This window comes from Nipponia nippon, unplaced genomic scaffold, assembly GCF_047370975.1.
Source record: "Nipponia nippon isolate SJK-2023a ecotype South Korea unplaced genomic scaffold, ASM4737097v1 scaffold_3, whole genome shotgun sequence".
Taxonomy (NCBI): Eukaryota; Metazoa; Chordata; class Aves; order Pelecaniformes; family Threskiornithidae; genus Nipponia; species Nipponia nippon.
The window spans coordinates 65058337-65085095 of record NW_028262347.1 but is presented as its reverse complement, the minus strand read 5'-3'; the positions used below and the strand labels follow the sequence as shown (position 1 = coordinate 65085095).

The following is a 26759-nucleotide window of genomic DNA, read 5'->3' as shown; positions in this document are numbered from 1 at the left end:
TTTAATTTTCCAGCTCTCATCACATAACAGGGTGACAAACACTTAACTAGGAAGAGAAATACATGGCCAACAATGAATGCTTACAGCAGGCTATGAGGGAATAGTGATCCCCATCTCACTGCACCATTTGATCACAGGATAAATCAGGATGATGAACGCATTCATGTTCAAAGGAAGAGTCCAATTACATGTTTCAGTGGAGTCAGCCCAGAATACTTAGCTTTTTTCAAGATCAAGCACCAACAGTCCAAGTAATTATCTTCCCGTTGTTTTTTGTATGCACAGTTCACACTAATTTGATGTTCCTATTAAGCTACGATCTGCCCCAGCTCCTGCCTACTGTCCTGTCCCTGCTGTTTCATGTCCTGCCCACTCCACACATCGGTCACACATCAAAGAGCCATCAGAAAGGGAGAAAAATATGAAATACCATCAACCAAAAGCCACCTGAAAATTAACTAACATGAAGCTCACTTAATTAAAAACTAAAGCATAAATAATTTTCTCTCAGAAAGACCCCTGCCTCAAAACCATTGCATTCAAATTACGCTTTACCCCAACAGCTTGTGACCAAAAGCAACATCAAACATCATAATTATTTTTCGATCACATATTCTTTTATCTACTTTCATTGACTGAAGTAATGTAAGGGATCTCTCTATTTGCATACTTTGTCTTCTTAGCTACACTCCTCACTTCTCAGAAATAATTACTTCATCTTAAAGAGGTTATATATATCTATGTATACATACATACGCATATATATGTATATATAGCGATGACAGAGACACTCTAAGCAGCCTGCAGCCATAATATGACCAGCTGTGGTCTAATCTGCTCCTAACATCTGGGAAAAATGACCATTGAAAAAACAGCCGCAGCGGGTCACTGATGACACTTTCTCTCACAGCAAGTCCCCTGTCACTTGCCCTAGTGAGAGGCTATAGGATATTGCATTTTGAGCTGGAAGCACTGTACAGTATTTCAGACTAGATGTAAAACACTGGACACTGATGACTTAAAAGATCCATGAGAACTCCATGTACAGGAGGAATTTTCCCTTCTATGCTGTGCCCTATTGCTTTTTGGGAATTTTGCTAAAATCCTTTCCGTAAGTTTTATTTGAAAAATAATTTCTGAAGGGACAAATCTCTGTAAAGAACCTATGAGCTACTTCAGCTGCCAAAATATAATAGTGCTTTCTAAGTTTTTCTTTAAAGTGCCAGGTTAGAAAGATTTTTTAGGTTGCAAAGTCAAGCATCCAGAAGCTTAGAAATGCCAGAGCTCATGTCATCTGAGCATCATACTCCAGCCCTGTTGCACTCAAGCATTTTGACACCCTTTAATCACATTGGCACCTGCTACTTTCTTCTGCTGGACTCCTGCCTCAGTGTTTAAGTAGAGATCTGCTTGATATCCTTTTGTATTTTGTATATGCAGTGCACAGCCTCAGGATTTATTTATTCCACACTACCAAAACTGCGCACAGAATGTAAAATGATTAATTTTCTCCTAAGCATCTCTGACAGAGTCTCCCCATAGTATCAAAGTTTCTTGTGACCATGAAATTTACCCTCACTGTGCTCCTCTAAGTTGAGGTTGCAGTATTATCTGTATTCTGCAGCTGGGCAAATGAGAGTCAGAAGGAAGGAAGGCACAAACTTTCCATTAATTTTAGTAATACAACCTGAGGCACACAGAAAGCCTATTTCTCAGTTTCCAGCCCTTCACTTGCTTTCAAAGTCTCCTTGTAATGGCCTCCCAGGAAGCCATCCTACTTCACAGTGGATGTGCACAAAATGAAGAGCCCGTTGTTACTGGCCATTTGTGAAAAGCTTGTTGTAAATCTGCATCATTCAGAAATTCTGTCAGGGAAATTGAGGGTAGAAGCCAGTCCTCCAGAGCAGCATTCAACTGTCCTAACTGTAATAATACCTTGCTTTCTCCACTACAATCCCCCACCTCATTTCCTATACACCTTCCAGCTTGGCAGCAAACGAGGCAGTGTCTAAACATACTTCAGAGCTTGCCCACCGGTATAATGAATAATCTGCATCAGCCCAGAACTCCAGATTCTGGAGAGAAACAGCCACAGAGTCTTTCCCCCATGGCCCTAACCTGTCCCACTCACCTCTTACCTATCTGCACCCCATGTCCTCCTCCTTTCCGTTATTCCCATTCTGATTTCCCTGTATGTCCCCTGTGCTCCTAATTGCCAGCTCCCATCCCCTAATCCTGCTCCCCAAGTTCCTGCACGCAATCCCTTTTTGTTTCTACTCCTTTGGCTCTTGCAACCTCTCTTCCCTGTTCCTTCATCCATCTTTTCCTGACCCATCTCCATTTGACCATGACTGCTGCTTCCCTTTTCTCCTTGCTACTGGAGATCAGCTGGTGAGCAGCGCAGCCCCCTTTCCCTCAGCCCAGTGGGCAGGCTGAGGTTTAAGCACAGAGGGGCATAACTCCTCCGTGAGCATGTGCAGACAGAAGCTTCTGAAAGCAAAGCTCTTTAATCTGAGGTGTCCCCAAAGTGCACGAACAACCTCATCAGCAGGGCAAACTCGGGGGTTTGCAGGGCAAACTTTTCTCCAGACAGTAAAAGGCATCTCCTTGGTATTATGGTGACACTTTATTAAATGTCAAGCCTCCAAAACTTCATTCCAATGAAGGTCATCCCACTACCAGTACTAAAACATCTCAGGAAACAACTGCTGGATTTCTTTATTTTAAAGAAGGTAATTTAAAGCAGCACATTTCCCATAAATCTTGTCTTCAGAAACAACTGACTCTTTTGTTAATTGTTAAAGTTTTAACTAAAGAAAAAGAGAAAGAATCAGTCAAAGACTGAGTCTTACCATGAAAAATTTCAGCCAAAACCAATTAAAGTTTAGAGAAGCTGTAAAGAAAATAATTCCTAATACTAGGCAGTGACAGGTACACTTTACTCTGAGCAGTGCTACTGACTTTTCTTGTAATTAATATATCTACCAAAACATAATTGTTTCAGCTAACATTTCCAGTCACGCTGATGTAAACAAAATCATTCTTCTTATCAATTAGAAGCTAGTCCACATGTTGTCACCATCTCTCCACACTGTCTAAAAGTTTCTAAGCATCATTTTTCTCCCAGCTTTGCCAGCTGCAAATTTCAGGCCTTGCCATTCCATTCTGTGGAAAACTGAACCTGAATTCACCACCCTTCACATTGCAAAGAGCATAAAAACAAGAACTGATCCAGAATCTCTCAGGGTACATGGGAGAAAACCAGGTGAGTGTTTCCTGGCAGCGCTACCCAGATCATCCTTTCTTACTATGACATCTCCTTCTCCTGCCAGCAGTTTCCAGTTTGCTGGAAAGTTTCCAGTCTGTAGCCACATGGCTACACAGCCTCCCATCCACACTGCATCTGCCCTGGAGCTGTACTTGGCAGGCAACTTGCAGCCCCCTTCCACACATATCCAAGACAGAAACTGAAACAAAGACCACATGGTCACTATTTCTAATTTTTCTATACTAAGTTTTAAAACTTGTCCATAGGGATCCAGATGCAGTAGAACTAGAAACATAATGCAGAATTGATGTACACAATTAAACATTACGTACTTGAGGGGAAAAAACAACCCCAAAACACTAGGATTTTCCAAAGCCAGCGACTGAGTTCAGACAGGTGCTTCCCATCTGAACTTTGGTAGCTATTATGGATCTACTACAGGTTTTGCAGTTTTTTCTAAAGCAAAAGGACCAAAAAGCTGAGAATCACTTCTAAAATAGGCAAGAAGAATAAGAGATGCTTTTACACAAATCTGAACATGTCAAACAGGATTGCAGTGGTAGAAATCTCTTACGTGGGGGAATTATCAGCAACAAAACCACTGTTTAGTCATCCTACACCAACAATGGTATCTGTGGTTCTAGATTATATGGAAACTATTGCCTACGTCTTTGAAAGTGAGAGCGATTATAGAGGTTTCTGCTTTATCACATTGCATCACAGCTACCTTAAGGGCGAGTGCGTCAGTCTTTCCCATAACCAGTTGCCGTGAAGGTTCCCTTAGCTGGAACTTCAGGCATCCAAAATAATGTATTTACTTTTGGAAACTTGGATCTAGGTTTATTAAGAGTGCAGGGTGCCACAGAGGAAAAAACAAAGGCAAGAACATATAATAATGGAGAAAGAGGAAGAAACAGAAGAAGCAAAAGGACTTCTGTAATTTCAGCATGTCAGCACAATTCACTAAGCTTAAAGGAGCCACTAGGAGCTGTCTGTGGTGATGGTGACAGTGCATCATCAAGCAGAGAAATGCAGAGGGCTCTTACTGCAGCATACGTGTCTGGCTGGCGTCCTTTTGTTTGTCAGGTACCTCGTAGTGTGGGGAAATCTTGCCGAGGCCGCTGTCGCTCAGCATCCTCTTTCGAACCGCAGGGTTCCACCGATCTGATATTCTAGGGAGGGAAGAAAGAAGAGAAAGGCATTCACCCCTCAAAAAATTATCTCATGTGCTCCACTTTGAAACTGTCTTACGCTTACGGGTTCCCATCATTTTTCAGCCCATAGCAAGCTAAAATAGCTTAATTCACTATGAGTATGAGACTGTTCCTAAAGATGAATAGGAGCATTTCTGGTCTGCCCAGAGGATGAGAAGCAACAGAGACACTTAACCATCATTCTTAGGCACAAAGGGCTTCAGGTCTTATACAGCAGCATCAGAGCCCTGACCATGCAGAGAAGGCGTTTGTAACTCAATTGATACAGCTTTATGGCGGGGCAGATACAGTCAGGGGGTGTGAGGAGGTTGAAAGGTGCCAAAGTCCATTAGCCCTGCTGTGTGCTCCAGGATACCTAATGGAATAGATGTTATTCCACTGTCCTTCTGTCATTACCATGGCTGCATCTGATCCTGTCCCCAGCTCCCCACCTAAGATTTGCCCTCTCACATCTCCCAGTACTTCAAAAAAAGGGACCAGGAAAGAGATGCCCAACTCTAATAGGGCTGCTGAAAGGTAGATCCCAGCACCACTCACCCAGAGGCCTGCTCCACTACCAGATCAGGCATTCCTGGTGGCGTCCCCACCTGCTGTGACATTACCAGCTCTGGGTCCAGAATAAAAATCTCGTCCTGCGAAATTTCCGTCACAAAGTGCAAATGTTCCTGTTGGAGTGATACAAGGAACAAATAACGAACCTGCATCATCACTGGTCTCTCAGAGCACCCAGCTGGCTATAGGAAAGCTGGGTGCACATCAGGGTCTCTGAAGAGCATTCATGGGACTCTGTGTATTTATTTAAGTGCACACACATACACACACACTAAAGCCAATGCCACTGAAGTCACCAATAAATACTTCATTGATTTCAAGCCAAGTTGAAAACTGGAGGTCTACCCAAAAAGCCGAGGTTTGCATTTCGCAATGAGGACCAACACTTAAGGTCTGCCCTCTGATGATGGCTGACAGAAATTTTCATTGTTTGGGGGTACTCTCCCAGTCCTCCATTGCTTGTACATTCTGGTTTCACATCTCTGTTACCAAAGCTCTCTTTCTCACTCCCTCTTTTTTGTTATTGATACTGAAGGCTCATTGTCCTTCAAAAAACTCCAAGTGTGAGTAGGCCTGTCTACATAGGTGAACGGGCAGGAAACTTCCCACCATTTGTGCGCTGGGATGATCACACAGTATTGACCTTTTCCCCGCAGAAACAAAGGACAAAGGAGTAGGAAGGAAAGATGACCATTTGTACAAAGTATTAAAGAAATGCAGAATAAGCCAAACAGAGTCACGTTGCCCAGTTTAACCTATAGCAGCATCTTCTTCACCCTTGCTTTCCAAACGTTCAAGTACAACTTCATCAAAACATTTATATGACTGTGTGCAAAGAAGTCCCATGGTGGCTATGTGCAGACACTGAACCTGAGACCTCTGAACTAAAGCCACAGCTCCTTCTGCTTGAACTAAACCACCAGCTGCTTTTGCTAGGAAACAGTCATATGTTCATGTGATTCAGAAACAGCTTACACAGTTCTCAGGAGGACCAGGTACAAATGACCACTGTGTGAAATCCACAGTTTGCACTTAATGCTGAGCCACTAATTGGCTTGTTCTGGCTACAAATCAGAAACATCAAAAGCTCTGTAAAATTTTCAAACTGTCTTTTAGAAAATATATTCAGATTGTCAAATCTATACCACAGGTTTGAATCCAATGGAGCTAGACACTCTTTTGGGGTTCCTTGGGAATATTTGATACAGCTCTGTTCATAATTCTCAACTTGTAACATCACCTTAATCTCCATAGCTATTCCATTTCACACACACAGGATCAAGACTTCTGGTGACTAAAAGCATCAGTGAAAAGATAAACTCAAATACTCTGGTGCCACACAGATGTCCTTAGTAAGATTTGATAAGGATGACAAATATAGAAAATTCTGATCTGTACATCAGATTGGTAGTAAACAGAAGGGCAGATGGTAAGCAGATATAAAACTTCAGTGAAACTATGTGAATTACATCAAGTAAAAAATGGCCCAGAATTTTTTCTCTACTTTTCATGAGACATCAGTAGCATTTTAGATTACACAGGCGGAATGCCAGATAATTCATTTTAAGCTGCATTTGACAAGCTTTTAAAAAAAATTTATAGAAGTGGTAACCAAATAAAGATTTACCTGAGATCTGTCAATGCGGTAAAAACGATCAGCAGAAGTTGCTGCAAGACAGAGAAACAACAGAGTCGCAGTGAAGAAAATGGTCTGAGCAGAACTGAGTGGACAAGATTGGCTGAGCTAACATCACTACCACGTAAAACAACCTCTGTGTCAGTGAAGCTACAGTGATCTCACAAGAACATAAACTGATTCATTCATTATGTCCATATTCCTATCCCATTAAACGGTGAATTTAAAGGTGAGGCTTAATGAAACAATATTCACTGAAATTATTAACTTGAAATAAATACTCAAAAACATATAAAATGGATTTCAGGCTTATAAGAAGAATTGATTACATTAAAATATGTGACAGAAAAAGCTGCATTGTTCTGATACGAGTATAGCAAGCATATAATGAAATTGATGGGTCTAATAGGATTAATTTAAATTTTGAATCTAAAGAACAATAACATGCTTGGGAGCTCTTTGTAAATCAAATGCACGGCTACAGATATTCACCCTGAATTATCAGTACGCTCAAGGAAAATTTATGCTACTCATGAAAAACACATGAAAATAGGGGAGATTCTCTAAATAAAGCACCTAATACGAATCTTGTCACTGCCAAATAATTTCTATTACTAAACCCAGAAGTATTTTATTACCTACAATGTGCTTCATCAGATGCAAATTTTTTTTTTTTGTTTCTGCTTTGCATTTAGTTTGGCCAGTGAAATCAGATGCGTTCATTCTGGAGTTTTGACACAAGAGCACAGTGATGGAGCATTGTAGGTTTTGGCACTGCAAGGGAATATCAAATCCCTAAAGACAAAAACTGAATGCATCTACCCACCCAGCTTTCTTCAAAAACCAAACAGATTCTCAATACGTTTTTTATCAATTTCCCTCATGAAAAACAAGGAAGAGTGATTAGAAATTGCCAAGGAGAAATTGTTTTTGTTTAGAACAATAAAAATTTCAGTCTCCCCATGCTGAAGCTTTTGCAAAAGCAGATGCCATCCATTTCAGCTGCTAATTCCAGTGCTCTGGAGCCTGATGTAAAGGCCAGATAAGCCATCTGCTTTAACAAAGTCTGAGTCAAATACAAGTGCAGCTCTCCAGGGAGTTACATGAAGTGCAGTCTTACAGGGAAAGGGAGGTACATTTCCGTCACCTACACACTATAGTACCTAAACACTATAGTACTTAAAGAGAAACCAGAGTGAAGAAGGCAGCCTTACCAGCAGCAGCGCATTGCCACAACCAGCCGCACTCAGTCCAGGCAATGCCATGCAGTATGTGCTGCTCATCACAGCAGAGACACTAATAAAGCAAACCTCTAACCACCCTTAGAAGAACATGTCTCCTTGGGGTGACAAAGCTACAGCAGACATTTTGATTGCTAGATGAAGGGCCTGTTTCATTTTTCAGAAGGGAAAGGGGGGCACTCAGCTCCTTTTTCACCTGCTCAGTGTAACAAGAAGGAACAGTTACCCCTCCATAGTAATACTCTCAGGTGCACTATCCTTCACATGCATACCAGAAGCAAGCAGCATGCTAGGCACAAGAGAAGGGAGATGCACTTACCATCTAGGAAGCACCATCTAGGAGAGAGCCTCTGAACAGAAAGTACTCTGGGGAAAGAGCTTTCCTGGTCCTGGATAGGGCAGGGAAATGACATAAAAAAAATAACAAACTGTTTTTTCTCTAAAAAGAACTATTTTTTAGTCTCTGTGTTTTTGTTTTTGCTCTACTGACTTTGCACAATGTGCAAAATCTACATAACCCAAACCCACTGGATTTGCTTCTCACTGACATCAGGGTTTAACATAGAAAAGAGTAAACTGATACAGTTAGCTTCAGCCACATCCTCATCTATCCCCTTCCCTTCAGCTCAGCAATACCAAAAAGCTTTGCATCAAAAACAGCTTTCTTAGCTGTCTACAGTCCTCCTTATTTGTGGGGACACAGGAACAGAGAGAGGTGCAGGAGGTCAAAAATACACATCAGTATCAAAAAACAGCCATGAACTCTTATTACTATGTTTGTTTCTTGTGTGCCTGTCACCTTCCTTTATTCTAGCTCAGTATTTTTACACTCTTTCCCTCTTCTACTGATCTGCCGCTCGAAGCAATTGACCACTTCACCTGTGTCTGGTGTGTCCCAAATGCACATCAGGGTAAAAAAAGTGTCATCCTCTGCACTCAGAATACAGAGAGTGCAGACCTGGAGACCACCGCCAGCCAAGCAAACAGACATCCTAAGTCGGCATGTTCCCATTCTGGCTAAAAAGGCCTGCTCCTTGAGAGCAAACAGACATTATTTCAGGAACCAAACCAAATGACTGGGGAGGAACGAAGACCTTCTTCCTGACCTGTACTCATCAAGGAGTCAAACAGGCTGCTCCTTGCTTTTTCAGCTCTCACTATGCTGGAGAGGCAAAAGAGATCTCAGGAAGCAGAGGGTGGTCATGGCTCTGCTCCATGCTGCCAGTGGATGGCCAGCTAACTTCCTAAAGCCACTGGGACACAACGTTTAAAGACAAATAGATTTGCACAAGACAAAACACAACAGCATGGATCTCGGGCACACACCCAAAATTTGTATAGAGCCAGATTCTATCCTTATTTACATCTTAAGCAGTAAAATCAGTACATCTGCAAATGATGTAAATTCAGGCACATACTAGCTCAAGATTAAACTTCTCCTTCAGACAACAGACTACAGAGTGGTATACTAGATCACAAGGCAAGAAAAGAAAACGTAGAGGCACTGGGGAGGAAAGGTACCTTTGCGAATAATATTACTCTGCACAGAAAGCACAGAATGTGAATAATGTATATGTACATATATTCATACCATGGGCATAGACTGGTGAAAACAGACCAGGGTACAACGATATCTCATTGGGACTTCTCAGAATATCACACAGGAGCCCAGCACCTTTCCTGACAGCAGGGTGCAGGACAAACGATTTTCGTATTGGGAATTGTACAGCTATATCACGTCAGGAGTTGTTTGAAGGTCCAATACCAGAAAGTAAAGGCTGGCTGAAAGAGCGAGTTCCAAAAAGAGATTTCAGTCATGGGTTTTCAGCCAGAAGGGACAACAGGGCTATGAACATTTCACCCCTAGCATAACACAGAAATCCACCACTCCAGCCTGAGCTACAGCAGACCTTTTAGAAAGGCACCCAGACTAAGTGGGAGACTCCAAGTGACACAAAACCCGCCATTCCCTCACGCAGCTGGCACCATGTGCGTAGTTGGAAGGAGGAAAGTGAAGCTGCTTTGTATACAAGACGAGGAAAAAGTGCAGAAACACCAACACAGAGTTAAAATGAAAGTTTACAGTGTATCAAACATGTCCAACACATCTGGAATGTTCATACAGATTCTCAAAGTTTCACAGTTTCCTATATATTTTCCTCTGCTTTTACTACCTAGTGTTTATATCATTAAGAAAACCTGGAAATAATAGTTGTTTCTCAGCAATTTATCCTACTGTTTTGCAAATCTGACATATTTCTAAAATACTTCTTATCTGAGTAGCCATGTGTGAGAAAACGTTAAGAAAACAATAAAGAATATATCGACAGAAAAATGGGAGTTTCATTAGTCCAGTTTCCCAGGCTGCCCAGACATGTGTCAGGTGACAGGGAAGAAGCACTTTGCTTTCTTCAACCTGGAGAAAATCTCAAAGAATGCTGAAGGAAGTTGTCATTTCAGTCTGACTGGGTAAAACAATTTCCAGATTGATTACAGAGCAAATAATGCCCTCATAAGTTAAGAGGCAGACATTGCTCTTTGGTTTACATAAAGGTATCTGACACTTTTTCAGCCACCTGAGAAAAAATGAGGTCACGCTGCTGTTGTACAGACCCACACAAGTTCTTGGCTTCCCCAGCTTCCTGGTCAGCAGGGTACCTGTATGCACTATGTGTTGTTTTCAAGCATCTCTGATGATGATTAGCATTTTGCATTTGGATGGACACTCATTTCTCAGCCAGGTGAATGCATTATCAGTGCCTGGCACAATGCTGCTACAAAATGTTATTATTTCATTTGGTATCATGACAGCTTTTGCAAGATTCATCTTATTAGCTTCTGCCTCTGGAATTGACTGGAGCCATCTATTATTGCCTTTCCTTCCTGATTATCTAGGACAGAAAAGCAAAGATGTTCCAGACAACTCATCTGTTGTCTCCCCAGTGCCCTAGAGTTTGGCTATAGTTCTGGCAACAGATCTTGTCTGAAATGTTACTGCAGAAACTTACAGATTTTACTTGACTAAAACCATATACACATACGTAACTTCTGATGCATGATATCTATAGCCACCCTGATAAAAATAAAACAGCCTCAATTCTCTCCCATATTTAGACTCAAGGATTTTACTTGATCCCATAAACCTTGCTCTCATATACAGGTTTTGTTTCCAGTCTCTGTGCATTACAGGAGAGAGAAAGGCCACAACAGCATAACATTCCATAAGGTGAACTATTTTGGCACATGGGGACCAAATGACATATCTTAGTGGTTTAAGCATCAGATATAAAATACACCTATATTTTTCGCTAATGTGGGCTTACGGAGTTGTGGGATGCTTAGGTTTGCTTGTATTGCAACTGAGGTGTATGTGGGAGAGTCAAGGGCTTTCTGAAATCCACTAGGTTTGCTAATGTCTCTGTATCTACATGCACAAAGCCTTATGCATCTTAGTATTTGGCCCACTATTTGTGGAGAAGTGAGGACTGGGATACAAAGGACAAAAGGAAGAAAACATCCAAAGATAACAGTGCATACTAAAAAGGTAGATGATACAAAGAGGAGACGTAAATAAAAATTCATAGACCTAGCAGAGTACATAATGCTGGGAAAATGAAGATAGGGATAATGCTGGTAAATGTAAATTCAAGTCACAAATTGCATATTGTGATATGCTGTTTCCAAGAGTTCATTACAGTTCAACTACAAAACTAGCTTGGGAAGTCTCAGGCCCACAAGAATGATATTTTATGAGCATTAAACTCATTAGAGAAACAAAACAAAACAAAAAAAAACAACCCTAGCATCATTTTTCTCATTTGCACTGGGGCTTGCTGATGTTGTTTCTGCTGACTCCCCATGTTTTGAGCTGCAGAGGAATCACGCAAAAGAACTGCATTTATGAGACCTAAAAGTACCTGTGACACCTTATTAGTAAGGTAAGAAGAAAGTTCCATCAACTCAAGAACCTTATCAATGCCCTTTATTCCCTGCTTTTTCCCCTTTCTGTAATATGTAGAGGGATACCAGCAAACATGGAACAAACCTCAAATTGACCTAACAAGACAGTTTGTAGAAATGACTCACTGAGAATAAACCAATATTTGAAGAATCCAGGATAAACAAGTACTGAAGAAAAAACACAGAGGGGGGTGCATTCAAAATGTAACATCATAAAAAATTGATAGCATGTTAGGGATTTCACACTGATGTGCACTAGAGGAGGTGGCTAGGCAATTAATTTATATACTGCTATAACTGCAGAGGTTAGAGCCAAATATGGGGCTGACTGCTGACATCTCATACTCTCTTTTGGCCCGCTCCATACATGCAGATTTAGTTCTTCATTTTACCTCAGGCAGTTTCCTATCCATAGAGCAGTCAGCAGCCACTTAGGTTAATTTATAATGAGCGGAACAGAATAATACATGCTGTTTTATTAGCCAATTCACTAGACATTAACACTGCTCTAAAACTCAGTTCCAGAGCAATGATTGATACAAATGTCAAAAATATGAGCTTCAAATTGGACAGGGAAATGCAGAAACAAACCATGAACTGGTATGAAGATGGCAACTCCAGGAAAACATGCTAAATTGCATTTTCTCAGTGTCTTCCTGCATTCAACACATTTACAGGCATTCTGGCCAAACTGGCATTCTGTATCACCCAGGTAATCATGAAGCCCCAAGAAATTATCTGCAATTTCACCACAATGGGTTCCCATCGGCTGGATCTCTGCATGTTTTTTCGGTGAACTCATTCCTGCTGATCCCAACAAGACTTGCATTGTTAAATGTAGGAAAAGGCTATCAACACCATGCAAACTTGTCTTGTGATCCCAGGCACTGTGTCAACTGACCATGGTTTGTGTCAAGTCTCTGCACTGATGTCAGATCAGCTCAGGAGTCAGCAGAGTTTGTTTACTCCCAATTTAAGCATTGTGCTTATTTTAGTGAGAAAAATATGCATTCTTGAACAATACTTCCAACTGTAAAGCCATGTTCTGTATTGCATAAATTGTACAATAAAGTTGTAAAATGCACAAAGAGACCAATTTTAAAAACTAGCCACCTAAAACTAGAACCTTCTTGTCATATGCAAAAGACACATTTGTGCCCAGGACTGATTAAAAAACTACTCTGGAGATTATGTATAACCTAGAGGCAAATGACTGTGGTGCACAGAATTATTAAGAGGTTAGGCCTGCTAGCACACCTTTTTTCTCAGTGATCGACTTTAGTACTACAGCTACGCAATATAACATGTTATTGTTCAGTTTCTCAGACAGAGAAAAAATTTTACTTTTATCATCTGTCCTACAGGACACATTCTCTCATTCTCTTCAATATGCAAGGCACTGCTATTGCAATGCCACTCACATGATCATTCTGTGCTAATTTGAAAGACGATTCCATAAGGTTTGCAAGGAAAAGGATTGTCTGAGGAAAAGCAGAATGAACCTCCAACATTTGAGGGTAACTGATAATCAGAAATTCATGTAACATATGGGTATCTAACAAAAAGAAAACCTGGATTCAAATGCAAAGAGTGCTGTCCACATTGTTAAGCTTCTTTTTGTTCTGATACTAAAAGGAAAGCTTATCTTACCTGGTAATGAACTCTCTGTGTAGTAGAAGTTACCGACTGTAGGTCCTAGTAGGAGGATGAAAGACATGCCGATGATGAAAAAAAATTAAAGCAACAAGAGGTCTTTGCAGTTCTGCTTTCTGAAGTGGTTGGGCAAACACAAATAATTTTGCAAGTATTTCTCACTGGTTTTAAGTGTGTTAAATAAACACCACAGAATAGTCATGGAAAGCTCACTTAAAGTTTAGATTCGCATGCATTTGGTGAAAAAAATGGTTTTTAAAATATAGAGATTATGTTAATAGATCTTCACCATATCACAGACCTATTTGTTCCATGAAAATGATCTTAATTTAGAATATCAGCAATAAAGCGAAAGAAAAGATGCTGAAATCCATAATTCTTTTTTGCAAATATTTCTGAGTAATTAATGCACTAAAGAAAACCACTGGCAGCTCTCCCTGTTTTAAGATAACCTCATGTCAGGGAGGTCATATCAGAATGACCCTAGTATTTAGCAGTGTTCAGGAATCTAATTTATTTTAGTAGAGATATTGTCAAATACTTTCAGCTCATGACATAGCCTACTTAAAAGCCTGGCCTACAGACCATAGCTCCCCAGTTAGCATGGCAAGTTGGCAGAGGGCAGACAGCCTTGGCACCTCCATTCCCAGCAAATGGGTCTGAGCCAAATCAAGCAAAAATAAGTAGTACAAACCCTGCAAAAGGTTGGAGAAACACAGTTCCTCCACAACCACTATGGGTAATTCAACCAGAACTTCTAGCTGTGCTTCCTCCAGGGCTGTACAACTACTCTCCACCCAATACTGGCCATATTAAGTTGCCTGAGCTCGGTCTGAGACCACATTAGTAACCTGCTGAGAACATCATCCCTATTATTTCAATGTAGTTTTCCACCACCGGATACCTCAAATATGCATCACCTTACAATATGGTTTTATGTCTGATAATAATAGCCACACCTCAGGTCTGAATGTTCAGAAATGCATTTGATGAAGGGAATCCTGGCTGAAATGCAAAAAAGTGAAAGCCTATAGTCAGATACTAAGGCCCATATTCAGGCTGCAAGTGCCGAGTTTCAAAACCACAGGGAAGTCAGCGTCTCCCAAAGGGTTCAGTGGGAGGGATGAGGTGCATAGCTCCTATGTAAACTGGACCACCTATTTAGAAACCTACATAATGTCCTCACACTTGTAAATATTGAAAGATATCAGTAAAAGGTTAAAACCAGACAGAGACAGTATATTAATGAAAATCCATTAGTTTTATCACTAAATGCATACACACTTAAAATTATTCAGGTAATGGGGCATTTGGAGTCTCCATTTCCCAGACTATATTGTAGAATGAACTCGTGAGGCAAGGTGTTCAACACAATAAGAGCAACATTATATGAGCTGCATGAGCATATACTTCTGTGGATTTGGAAATATCTAGTTGACATTTGTAGTGTTTATTGGTGTCTCAGATTACTCCATGACAGTATTAGAGAATGACATTTGCATAATTAGACCCACTTGAATACCACAATGTTTATCCTTATATAACACGCTTTCTAATCAATAATTTGTGTAATTTCAGCAAGGTATGTGGAGAGCCCTGGTATTCCATTCCAATTCAAGAAGTAAACACACCCATCCACATCAATTCTGTTATCATTTAGAAGGAGTCAGTATGACTTTTCATTTCCCGTTTAGACAATATTTTTCAGTGCTACTCCTGCTTTTATTATCATATCATAACGCTAAAGTTTTGTTTTCAGTGGTAGGCAAACTGCAATACTCTTAATACATGGTTGTTGCAACTATTAGACCTCTGCACTCAGAACTGAAAGCAGCATAACATAGATTAATATACGCTACCTGAATTCACAAAAACCTCACCTCTTGTAGACGGTCAATGTACATACGACAGGTCTCCAAGTCACAATCTCCTCGTACCACTATAATTCCTAGGGGAATGGCTGGAAAATCAGAACCAAAGAAAAACCTCTTTAACTCAAGTCTCTTGAATTTTAATAAAATTGCAATATGCTTAATTTCTTCTTTTAAATAATGTCCTCATGAAAGCTTTCTGCTATCTAAATCTTAACAGTCATTTAAAAGCAGGAACATATTATTCATCAGTATTTTCACCCACTTGTAATTATCAGAGATTCTGGTTTTCAACTGTCTTTCATACCAAAGAAGCTAAAACAGATTCAGTTGAATTGTGTACTTCATCGTCTGATGTTACCATCAATTATTAACTGCAAAGAAAGGAACATACCCCAGAACAAGAGTTTAGGGAGGTACTCTTACACATTGAAATAAGAGAGTGGTATTTCATTTTCAGAACTCTCAAAAGTCTACAGAAATTATTTAAGCAATGAAAGTCACAGCCTGAAGTCACAGCCTGATTTCAGAGAAAACTGTCTACCACCATGTTATTTTGATGTAAGACTGCTTTCAAATCAAAACACACATTATTCCATCTACACACAAAATTGGCACATCATCTCCATATTTTCTCAGAGAAAAAAACAGAACTTGTAAAAATACTGCAAATAATTCCCCTCAGCTGAGGGCAGCATTTTTAATAACAGGGGATTTAGGTTTCCACAACCATTCTGTTCTTGCAGCCAAAAAAAACCCAAAACAAACCCACAAAAAGAACAAAAGAGAAAAAAGTATATGTGAGTCCACAAGGAAGGTACCAAGAGAGCTACGTACTAAAATCTCATTAAATAGAAAGGAAACAAGTGAAAACTCTGGAGTCCCTGATTTTCTAAAACTGAATCACTGAATGAAGTTCTTTTTTCTCCCTGGAGGGTCTCTAATCAAACAACAGCCCAAAAAAGTAGGGGAGCATCAGGAAAGAGATTTATTAATTATCCTCATATGAAGTATTCCAGAAGGAGAGAATATCAACTCATAAACAGTGTTGGTAACTGGATAACAAGAAGCAACATAAAGTCACTGACAGTTCTGAGATAAATAGAAAAAACAACTGTGCTGCAGCCTCTCCTGCCGATCAGAAGAAGTTGATTAAGAGGGAGAGATACTTATCTACTGAGAAGTTCTTCATTCTCATAAGAGAACAAGGCAGTACGAAAAGATAATGGGGAATGTGACTTATATTTTTGTGGCCCACCAATGCAAGAAGCACAAAGAGAAGCTCAGTGGCCTCAGGGAGAAGAGCAGGGGAGCACATACGGCAGTCAAGGTCATTATGGGCCTCAGAGGCCAGCACAGAGCTGTGGGGACACATCAACAAAGCTGCCAGCATTGTGTTTGGAAAGCAATTCGAACAGCAGAACAGCTATGAACCTGGGAAAACCAGAAGCAGGGAAAAAAAGCTGGAGGGAGAAACAAGAAAATAAAGAAGGCATAGGCAGAAAGACCAGGGAAGAAGGGAGGAGCTCGCACTTCTCCTGAAGCAACACTGACATCAGATAGTGATGCCAATCCACCTGCTCATTTTCAGAAAGGCCAGAAGGGAACAGTTCTCATTGCGACCTCCCAGATTCTTTCGTTACAGAACAGAGACTGAGAGACCAGCAAGCGGAACAAGGATCAATCATGAGGTTTGCTTTACGCACTCTAGCGCTCTGGGTTACAGGCTGATTCTCTTGCTTAGTGTTTTTTATTGCTTAACCTGCTCTGACAGAAGACCCTTAAGCTCTTTGTAGAGAGTACTTAATGGCTATCTAGTTTCAATTCAGCAGACCCCTCTGCAGCCCTTACTGAAAGAAATGTTTGTTAAATTCATTTATAGCCCTAAAAAGTGAATTGCAGCAGATGCGACTACACCTCCAATAGCTACAGAGCACTGGGGAGCTACACCACTGGCTCATAAACTGCCACCACCAATTTTGTCTCTTTTCTATTGAATTCCTTCCTTCATGGAGGAGTATATGCACTTAATGGGGACCAGAGTTTTGACCTGCTGAAACAATGCAGCTAACAGAACTGAAATCTATAATTATCACCATTCCTAACAGAACAAAGGAGAAGGACCTTACGAACATTTGCAATTCTAAAGAAATCCACCAAAATGCCTGAAAAGAAAACACTAATATGCAATAGATAGTTTAGCAGTGACATTTATGGGGCTCATCTACACAAGTGAAAAAGAAAGTCATTATTCACAGGTTTAATTAAATTAGGTCCTATCTATTCTTGGTGGCCATAGAACAATTCTGGAATTCTGGGCTGAGTGACTTTGTTCTTAAAAAGAGATGTGTGACTTTTGCTGCCTGGGAATCCTGAATTATCATGACCTATGGCTTTAAGGGTCAATGGCTAGCTAAGGGATAAGGTTCATGAGGTGGGTCTCAAATGGTTCCGTTCCATTCCATATGGTTCATGCTCATTTGAAAAACCTGGTAAGTCATTAATGGATAACACTACAGTATATGCTAAAATGTTGCTTGCCAAAGGTTTTTTGTGGGGTTTTTCTTTTGGTTTGTTTTTTTGCAAGACTTATTTGGCTTTCAGCAAGGAAAATGTTCCCAGCCCTCATTTTTATCATAAACCACAGTCAGTATGCACAATGCACCATGCAGCCAAGATTTTCAAAGTGCTTCACAATAGCTGCTGTTTGAAAACAAAAGCAAATCCTTAATGATTGATAATGGGATTGAAACTATGGGATTGTTGCTCATTCTAAATATAGGGCAGTGCTCTGCAATAGGGGCAAAACGAGGTAAGTTATGAGGAATCAGTTAAAGGCATAAAGTTAACATTCAATGTCATTGTGGGCACTGCCATTCAGGAATAAATTAACATCTACCTTTTCTGAGTATCCCTGTGTGGATGAGGATGTGGACAGTACAGACCAGTACTGTGGGACACTGATTACTACATATGCCAGGTGAGAAAAGGGAAAACAAAGTCTTGCATTAAGAGCACAGGCACTGCAGAGCAACTTTCCCGTACACCCATATATTGTCCACTTCTGTGAATATATGGATATATCCAGACCTGGGAATATGCCAAAAATAAGGGATAGTCTCAGATCATGAGCCAAGCCACAGCATTCAAGTACCAGATATTTTTCTCCTGAGGCGCCTTCTCTTCTGGCCCCTTGCATCCAGCTTCCAGTTTCTTTGTGCTCCCTGAATGGTGAAAAGGACTTTGTCCAGGGAGCTGTGGATACAGACTCTAATGCTGCAGTGACGAGCAGCAGTGCAAGAACCCCAGGAGATGAGACAAGCAGACAGTTGCTTCATATTCTGAACCAGTACTGTGGAATCTTTTTGTTTCCAGCAACACTAACCAAAATCCAGGATCAGCAGGAGGAGGGTGGGGTAGGTGCAGCAGTATGGCTAGCATGTTATGCTAACTGACTGCAAGATTAGCAGTGATTTCCTAAGTCCTCATGAAATTAGCTATGGAATTTATAAACAACAAAGAAATCTTCCATCTGTTAACTGCCCATTTTGCTGAATACCTAAAGCTAGTGAACTCATTAATAGTACTGAGAACACAAATGGAAGAAGCCTGAATATACTGCATATGACACCATGAAGAAAAAATAAAATTCAATTAACTTCCCCATTTATTGTTATGAAAGGATTCAATTTGTGATCTCAACACCATGATTAACCCACTCAAATCCCAAACAAAACAGCCTCAAGACAGATCATTAAGGTAGATGTGAATGCCAGGAAAACTCATTCTGAGTCTGACATACCTCAGGGGACTGGGGAGATTAGACATTGGGTTGTAAATGTTTAATGTAGCAAATAAAGGATCCTCACTACTGAAGATGTTATAAGAATGTAATTTTCCTGAAGGGTTTCCACTGATATTAGAACTGTGAAGGACCAAGTAAATTCTTGGGAGAGAACTCTAAAATATTCAGACATTTATATTAAGAGGTTTGGCTTTCCCAGTATGGTTTTAATACAACTGAGTTTGTACAAAAGGATTTTCTTACCACACAAATCTAAGCCATGTGTCTCTTCAGATCTCTTTTTTTTTATTATACTGACAAAAACTAAGCCTCCTTAGTTTCATTGGTTGCTAGTTTTCTTGGCATTAGTGGTCCAATTTTAAAATCTCCACATGTCAGGAGGTAAAACACAATGGAGGTTATCAGACTAAACCAGACCACATTTGAGAAGGCAGTCATCCCCTCCAGGCTCTCAGTGACTTCTCCAATACCTTGCCACAAAAAGGAAGAAGCTGCCTAAGTCAAATGAAGAGACAACTTGCCCCATGCACCACACAAAAAGAAACAGGTTATAGAAAGAGAACTATGAGGAGCTGGGAATTGAAACTGGCAGGGAATGGATATTAGGACTAAGAGCTGAAAGAAAAGGTCTGGCTGAACAATGAGTAAGGGTTTAGGATTAAGAAAAGGAACAGGAACCTGAGCTGTGAGATCTGCAGAAACAGACTAAGACAGGCAGGAAGGATGTGTGTGGGATGGGATAGCCAGGACTGAAAAGGTAAGAGGAAAACAAATCAGAAAAGCTACAGGAAAGGAAACAGGAGAAGTAGAATATGCACAGAAAAATCTCACAGAGGAGTCTATACCAGAAAGACAAACTATAGCACAATTCCCTGGAAAGCCTGAAATGGAACTTGTGCGTGCGTGCGTGTGTGTGTGTGTATGCAGGTCAGTCAAAGTGAGAAATACAATTCACTGTGCTGTCTGGACAAAGCTCACAAAGTTTCATCCATCCAAAGGCAAAAAGAGATATTTCCTTTGACACAAACAATGACTTTGGCAACTTCCTCTTTGTTTTTGTCTTTTCTGTTTCAGTCACACACATTTATCAGTGGTTTGCATCTGTATACACCAGCATGAGAATCGGAGCTCAGTGGCAGCAGAGTTGCCAATATTTAACTCACTGCTGACTTCTAACCCTCTTGATTTCATCTTGCTGGGTGACTTTAAGCAACCCATCCACCCCTCTCAGTTTCAGATCTTATTAAATCAGTGACAGAGAAATGCATGAACTAACGAATGTCTACACAACACATGTTGAGAAAACAAAGCTGTTAGAGCAGGGCGGTGGCTTTTAAGCAGAGTGAAATTTAGTAGACAATCTGTAGGTAATGCTGCCTTTTACAGAACTTCTACAGATAAGCCACCATGTCCCCTAAGAGACCTCCTCACAGATAGGTGACCATTGGTGCTTCCTTTACAGTATGGAAGAGGAGGTTTGTAGCTACACAACACATCTCCCTTAAATGCATCCAGACCAAAGTTGTTTCCCAACATGAACGCATTTCCTTCAGTGGCTATAATCTCCCCTGTCCTGGCTCCATCTGCTAATTCAGGTTTCCCTCATCATAGTAGTCACCTAGCAGGAGGTCCTCTGCTTCCTTATGCCCTTTACATTGTGGATTTTCAGGAAGTAAAAACAAAGTCATCAGTGTTGACCTTTTCATATTTAGCTACTTGCTCAAAATCACATGGAATAGTCTCCAAATTAACTTCACCTACCATATCCCTGAGCTTTAAAGTATCAGAATGCATGTCATAGATCAGTGATTCTCAAACTGTGGTAAGTATATCAGTGGTATGAGGAAGCTACAGTATCTCTGTACATGTACACATTCCAAATGACTCACAAGCTTGTAACTCCACGTACCTCTGTGTACCTAGGATAAGAACTCCTAGGATGACCCCAAAACCCTCAGATAACCCACAGAAATTAAAGGCAGGAACATATGCAATATAGACATCTGGCTAGCTATAATCAGAGAGAGACAAGAATTCGAGGTTAACATCACATCATGTTACACCATCCCCCACTCCCACACAAAGCAAGGAGGCTGCAGAGAAATGGATTGTTAGATTGCAGATAGTGCAATTGTTACACACATGGAACTAAGTTTTCTTCAAAAATTGCTTTTTAATCTAGTATGCCATTTTATTCAAGAGGAGATAAGGAACAGCTGCCTCTGTGTAAAAGACAGTGTGGGACACCCAGAGGTGTTACAGAGCTATTTCTGATACTGCCATCCCATCACTGCAGTCAGGTATGATTCCTACTTAATGTTAGTGGTATTGAGCAAACTAAGATTGGTTCTCCATGGCTAGAGCATACAAAACAACAAGTTAAGGGCAGTAAGAATTGATATATTCTATTAACAACAACAACAAGAAAAAAAAAAACAAAAACAAAAACACAACTGTGCAGCTACTGCTGATGGGGAGCTATTTCATGGCTCCATCTTCATGGTGCAAATCTACAATAGTGGTGGCAGGAAGGACTAAGAAGGGTTGAAGACCACTTGGTCACTAACTAGTTTGTGGTTGGTTTGTTTGCTGTTAATTTTTTTTTTTTAAATATAATTAATTTCTGCATATACCTCCATTGTCAGGAATTTCTAGTAACATTGGAAAGGGGAAAATATGGTGTCATAAGCAGAAAGATTTTGCTATTTTAAAAATAACTCAGTTGTTCCCCCACAATGCTGCTTTGGATCACACTTTCCTGCAATAACAGGAAATCAGAGAGAATGCACAGAAGACATGCAGGCAAGAGAGACAGAATTAAGTTCTGTCCATCTGGGAACACCAATCCAACTCACTTTTTGAATAGGATAGTCTTGGTTATGGTCATGTAATGTACAATTATCATATTGGGCAGAAGGTGGTGAAGTTGGTGACTAGGGTCACAAGTGCTCGGGGCACGTATAGGGAGGTGTTAGAGAAGACGACTACATTTGCAGCAGGGAACATTACAACATAACTAAAATGCCAACATATATCCTTTTCTTAAGAGAGTGCATGGAAGCATTCACCCCTCCTCGCTGAAGGATCAATAAGCATCCTCTGTACCATCATCAATCATCTCACAGACAATACTGAGATGTTGACAGAAGAATGAAGGAGAAAAGAAGGAGCATGGGGAAAAAAGAAAGGGACAATTCAGAAATGGCATCTTGGTTAAATGCCAGCTGCAATGACAAGAAAAGTAGAAAGCAACAGAACGAGAATGGGCTAAGAACAGTCGTGCCCTTCAGAAGACAAAATGACATTCTTTAATTGCTCAGGAGGTTTTCAAAATGAAGTGTCTACCTCTAGCAGAGTGAAGATTAATCGTCATGGAACAGTTTGTGTGATGAGTTGTTATACGTCTGGAAGTGCAATTTTAGGTGAAGTAGTTGATAGACTCAAATCAGTATTTCAAGCAAACAAGGGGAACGAAATGTATTTACTGGGAGTTAAAATGATCCAGATTATTACACTGATGTCAGAGCTTTCAAAACTCTATTATGGAGACATGTAACAGGCAAAAAACCATAATAGCCTCTGTGCTATTTTTCCTTGAGGGAAAACAGCATGAGTTGTTATTAACTGGCTTCCTTTTCCTGTTCAGATTGCAGTGAGATTCTGGTTTGGTTTTCAAATTATTTAGGGAGGTAAAAGTGCTTTTAATCCTTGTGGGCAGGGAATGGAGAGTAAGTATAGTATTCTGCAATTAAGTTACAGGTACTCTGCCAAAGCCTGGACAGATATGTAAATTGAGTCTCTTGCAAGCATCTAGTCAGACACACATGCACCTGAGAGCTACAGTCATGCTGAAGGAAGCTAACCCCACTGACAGTAACAGGCCTTGTAGAAACACTATTGTAGAAACAGGACCCAATACAAGTGCTCTTGTATTTTGCTAGTGCACAAGTATTATCTGCATTTAAATTTTTAATTCAGACTGACAAAATTTCAGTTATTCACCTGCCATGGAAGTTTATTTATTTCCACTCCCCTCCCCTCATAATCACTTTCTTTGGCAAAGGAAGGAGAGTCCTCTCTCAGCACTCCCCTCCTGCCCCTTTAGCCAAGTAACTTTCAGTGGTAGTGCTCCATGAAATGATTTGCTGATGAGGACATAGTCAGCATGCTTATTTCATAGAAGTATTTAGCATATGATAGAGCCAGGCAGGCAGCAATCCATAGACCTGCCACCAGAAAACCATTTAAAATGTATCCAATTAGCTATGTCAGAAATGCAATTAAAATGGCTCTGCGCTCTTCCCAAAAGGAAGATTTGTGTGATTTTCCAGCTTCCTTCCTCATAAAAACTTAATCTATGTAGTCCTCCAGTGCAACCATGCAGCCTGATAACTACTTATGCCTCAGTTTCCAGAAGAGATGCAAGCATCTTGCAGTAAGTTACAGGAAAACTGGGACGTTAGGTCTGTGCTGTGAGCCACAGGGATTTTCCATTTTTTACTTCATGGAATTGAAGAAGCTGGCTAGAATATTTAAAACAGTTTGGTTTCTGACTGTCTAGAGAGCACTTCTCTTCCCATACGTAATTTCCTTCAGTCGTAATTAGCATCAGCCAGAAGTCCTCCGATCAAGATCAGCCTCCTGAAAACTAAAGGTTGGACAATTCTGATAGGAGACACTTAAGCTATATCTCCAGAGAAGTAGGCTAATGGCCATCATGTATGCTGTATGTTCTTACACAGGACATTCCTGATAACTGCAAAGGGAAAGGTGCAGTATCTTTTCTGGTTTATTTTAGGTTGATGGGGATATTATTTGCTTTCTCATATTTTAATGTAAAAACAGTAATGCACAAGCAGCTAAAGGAGGACAGATAGGAAAAATAACTTCATGAAAAACGTCTGGGAAGAATACTCCAGTCCAGCTATGTTATATGATCAAGCTGGCCATGCAGCAACTTGAAAGAGATAAAAAAGGCTTACTGCAAATGGTCTGCCAATGCGTGAAAGCAATCATTTTAACCCTTGATGAACAAACACCTACTTTTTGAATGAAAACCTCATAAGCACACATCCAGCAAGTGATCAAATATGTGTGTAATCTAAAGCCAAATCTCAGGGGTTCTAGATCATTCTCTGGCATTTTTTATAATGTTATCATTATGGGTTTTTGCAGGTGGCAAATAGCATAAATACTAATTTACAACTGCAGTGACAACAGTGTAAAAAGTTGTATATTTTGTGTCAGAACATGTAAATGGCTCTTAAGGACTACAGAATATATACTAAATACACACACACAAAATTTGCGTCCATAGTGAAGATGGATGAGGATAGTCCTCCTCAGATGGGAAACCATAGGATGAACCAACAAACGAACCAGATTGTTTCTGACAGGGTTGGATAGATGTGGGTTCAATATGGCCTGAAGTCTTCTCAAACTCAAACTCTCAATTTAAACTTGAAGGAAATTCCTCTCCAGTGAGCCATAATCCTCATACTGTTAAAATTCTTGTCAGTCCCGTGATGAAGGCTTTGATTGCTTTAACTATGACCAAAATCCCCTAACAGAAACTTCAGAAAAGGCTGTCAGGACCTATAGTAAAATTTAAGCCATTCCAGTTCTTTTGTTGGAAGGAGAACTGGTGAACTGGGAGAATAAGGAGGGGTGGGACTAGAAGAGTGAAAGTGAAACAGTTTAACTATCTTCTAACAGTAAGATAAGCAAACCAATTAAAAGGATTGTCATCCTGTAATTACCAGAGAGCTCTGTATTACAAAGGGAGCTGAAGCTTTGTTGCACAACAAACAGTCATGCTTGTAATTTAATGTGAATAATGAGCCAGATGCATGAACAAGACTATTAAATTGTTATCACAAGGAGCCATGTCCCTCATTGATTAATGACTCCGTGTGTCACCAAGGAAAGGAACTTCATTTTTAAGTATGGACCATCATCATCAGTGTTGCCAAAGCAACCGGCTGTCTGCTTTTGACTTACCCCTGAATGTGGCAATTAAACCATTATATGAGGAAACAAAACAGTGATTATTCCCTTATGTGGAAAACTGGAGGCTGTTAAAGAATAAGGGACTGGGGAAGCCGGATTTTTTTTCCAAGATAAATGCACCTGTGGAAGAACCTCGTTCAAGGTCAGAGCACATTCTCAATATGAAATTAATCATGCCCCTCCCCCCCCCCAGTTTCAAATTTGATGCTAATCATAAAATCTTGAATAGTTTCATACACTAGTAGAAACCCAGCAGAACCAACAGAAAGACATGAATAAAAAAACAGGTGTGAAAAACCACTTATTTTACAGTAAATAAAATCAACTTGCAAAAGGCATAGCTAAGTAAGAAAACAGGTGAATTCTCTATATATGCTTTTTATAGAGAAAGTATTTATATAGAGTATGTATGTGCATATACACAGGTAAATGAATATACACTCTGTGTGACTCATCCAAAAATGTATGCTTGACCCTGTGTTTGGGTTTTTTTTGTTGTTGTTTTGGGTTTGGTGGGGGTTTTTTTGTTAATGTAAGATTTATACAGAATGTTCTACCGAAAGCAGCTATAACCTGATGTCTTCCAACTTACAAGCTTCCCGGAGTTTGTCCTTGTCGTAATGTAGCCCCTCATATTCTTGCAAATTAATCCTGTTCACTCTGATCCGCAGGCGATCTGGGATGGAATGAGGACTGCAAGAAAAGAAGAAAGCTTCTTAGACAAAGTGTTCCATGGAAAAGCAAAATGAAAATAGGATATGAAGTGATTTTAATCTTCTCTGAAAGAAGAAAGCAAGCCAGCCTCTTCAAAACTGGGCCAACTCCTCACAGGCCCATCACTGTGTTTAAAACTATGACTACCCACCCCACAACAACGTAGATATTAGACCATAAATGACAAGCAAGATCAAGAAGCCCATTTGCTGGCTGCGCAGTCTGGAATTACAGAGGCTTTTCTGAGTTCTCTAATCTCTCTCTATATATCTCTATATAGCTACCCCTCCCCTCTGCAGTTTGCCTTTTTGTACATCCCTAGGACCCTACCACAGCCAAAAGATCTGCCAGGCTGTGTTTCAGGACACAGATGCTTTCTTGTGAAGTCTCTTAGGACAACCATTCCTCTGCCCATGAGAACATCCACCCTCATATCCCTGGAGGATCCTTATTCAGCATCTCTGTTCTGGGAAACAGGCAACAGAAATGTGGCTAAGAAATGGATTTCCACAGTATTGAGTCCAATACAAAGAACCCAGGAGGACTTTCAAATGCAAGTAGCGGCACAGGAACCTCATTTCTACAGATTTCAGCCAGATTTAGATGCCTCAACTGTCTATATAATTTTGAAACACTCAGTGGGTCCCTATCTATAAATTTAAGTGTCCATATATTGATGGAATGTTGTCCGGAAAAGCTTTGTTTTGATTACATGCTGGCTTCCATCTTACTGTAACTTATTATTTGATTTTGTAAGTTTAGCTGAATACTATGTAAATTAACTTGACCACATTTGCATTTTCCACTTTTAAAGATAGATAGATAATCTGTGTATT

At 40.2% G+C, this 26759-nt stretch overlaps 1 protein-coding gene across 6 annotated transcripts in view; it reads right to left on the bottom strand.

Annotated features, from left to right (window-relative positions):
- Window positions 1–26759, bottom strand: part of DGKI (diacylglycerol kinase iota) — a 227515-nt gene that overhangs the window by 54329 nt on the left and 146427 nt on the right. For all 6 annotated transcript variants that reach the window (XM_087765034.1, XM_087765035.1, XM_087765040.1 and 3 more), the window contains 7 exons: window positions 25802–25902; window positions 15405–15484; window positions 13522–13566; window positions 8231–8300; window positions 6662–6702; window positions 5020–5147; window positions 4315–4440 (listed from right to left, as the gene is read on the bottom strand). In XM_087765034.1, coding sequence (XP_087621160.1) covers window positions 4315–4440; window positions 5020–5147; window positions 6662–6702; window positions 8231–8300; window positions 13522–13566; window positions 15405–15484; window positions 25802–25902 — 591 coding nt within the window. The remainder of the gene's footprint in view (window positions 1–4314; window positions 4441–5019; window positions 5148–6661; window positions 6703–8230; window positions 8301–13521; window positions 13567–15404; window positions 15485–25801; window positions 25903–26759) is intronic.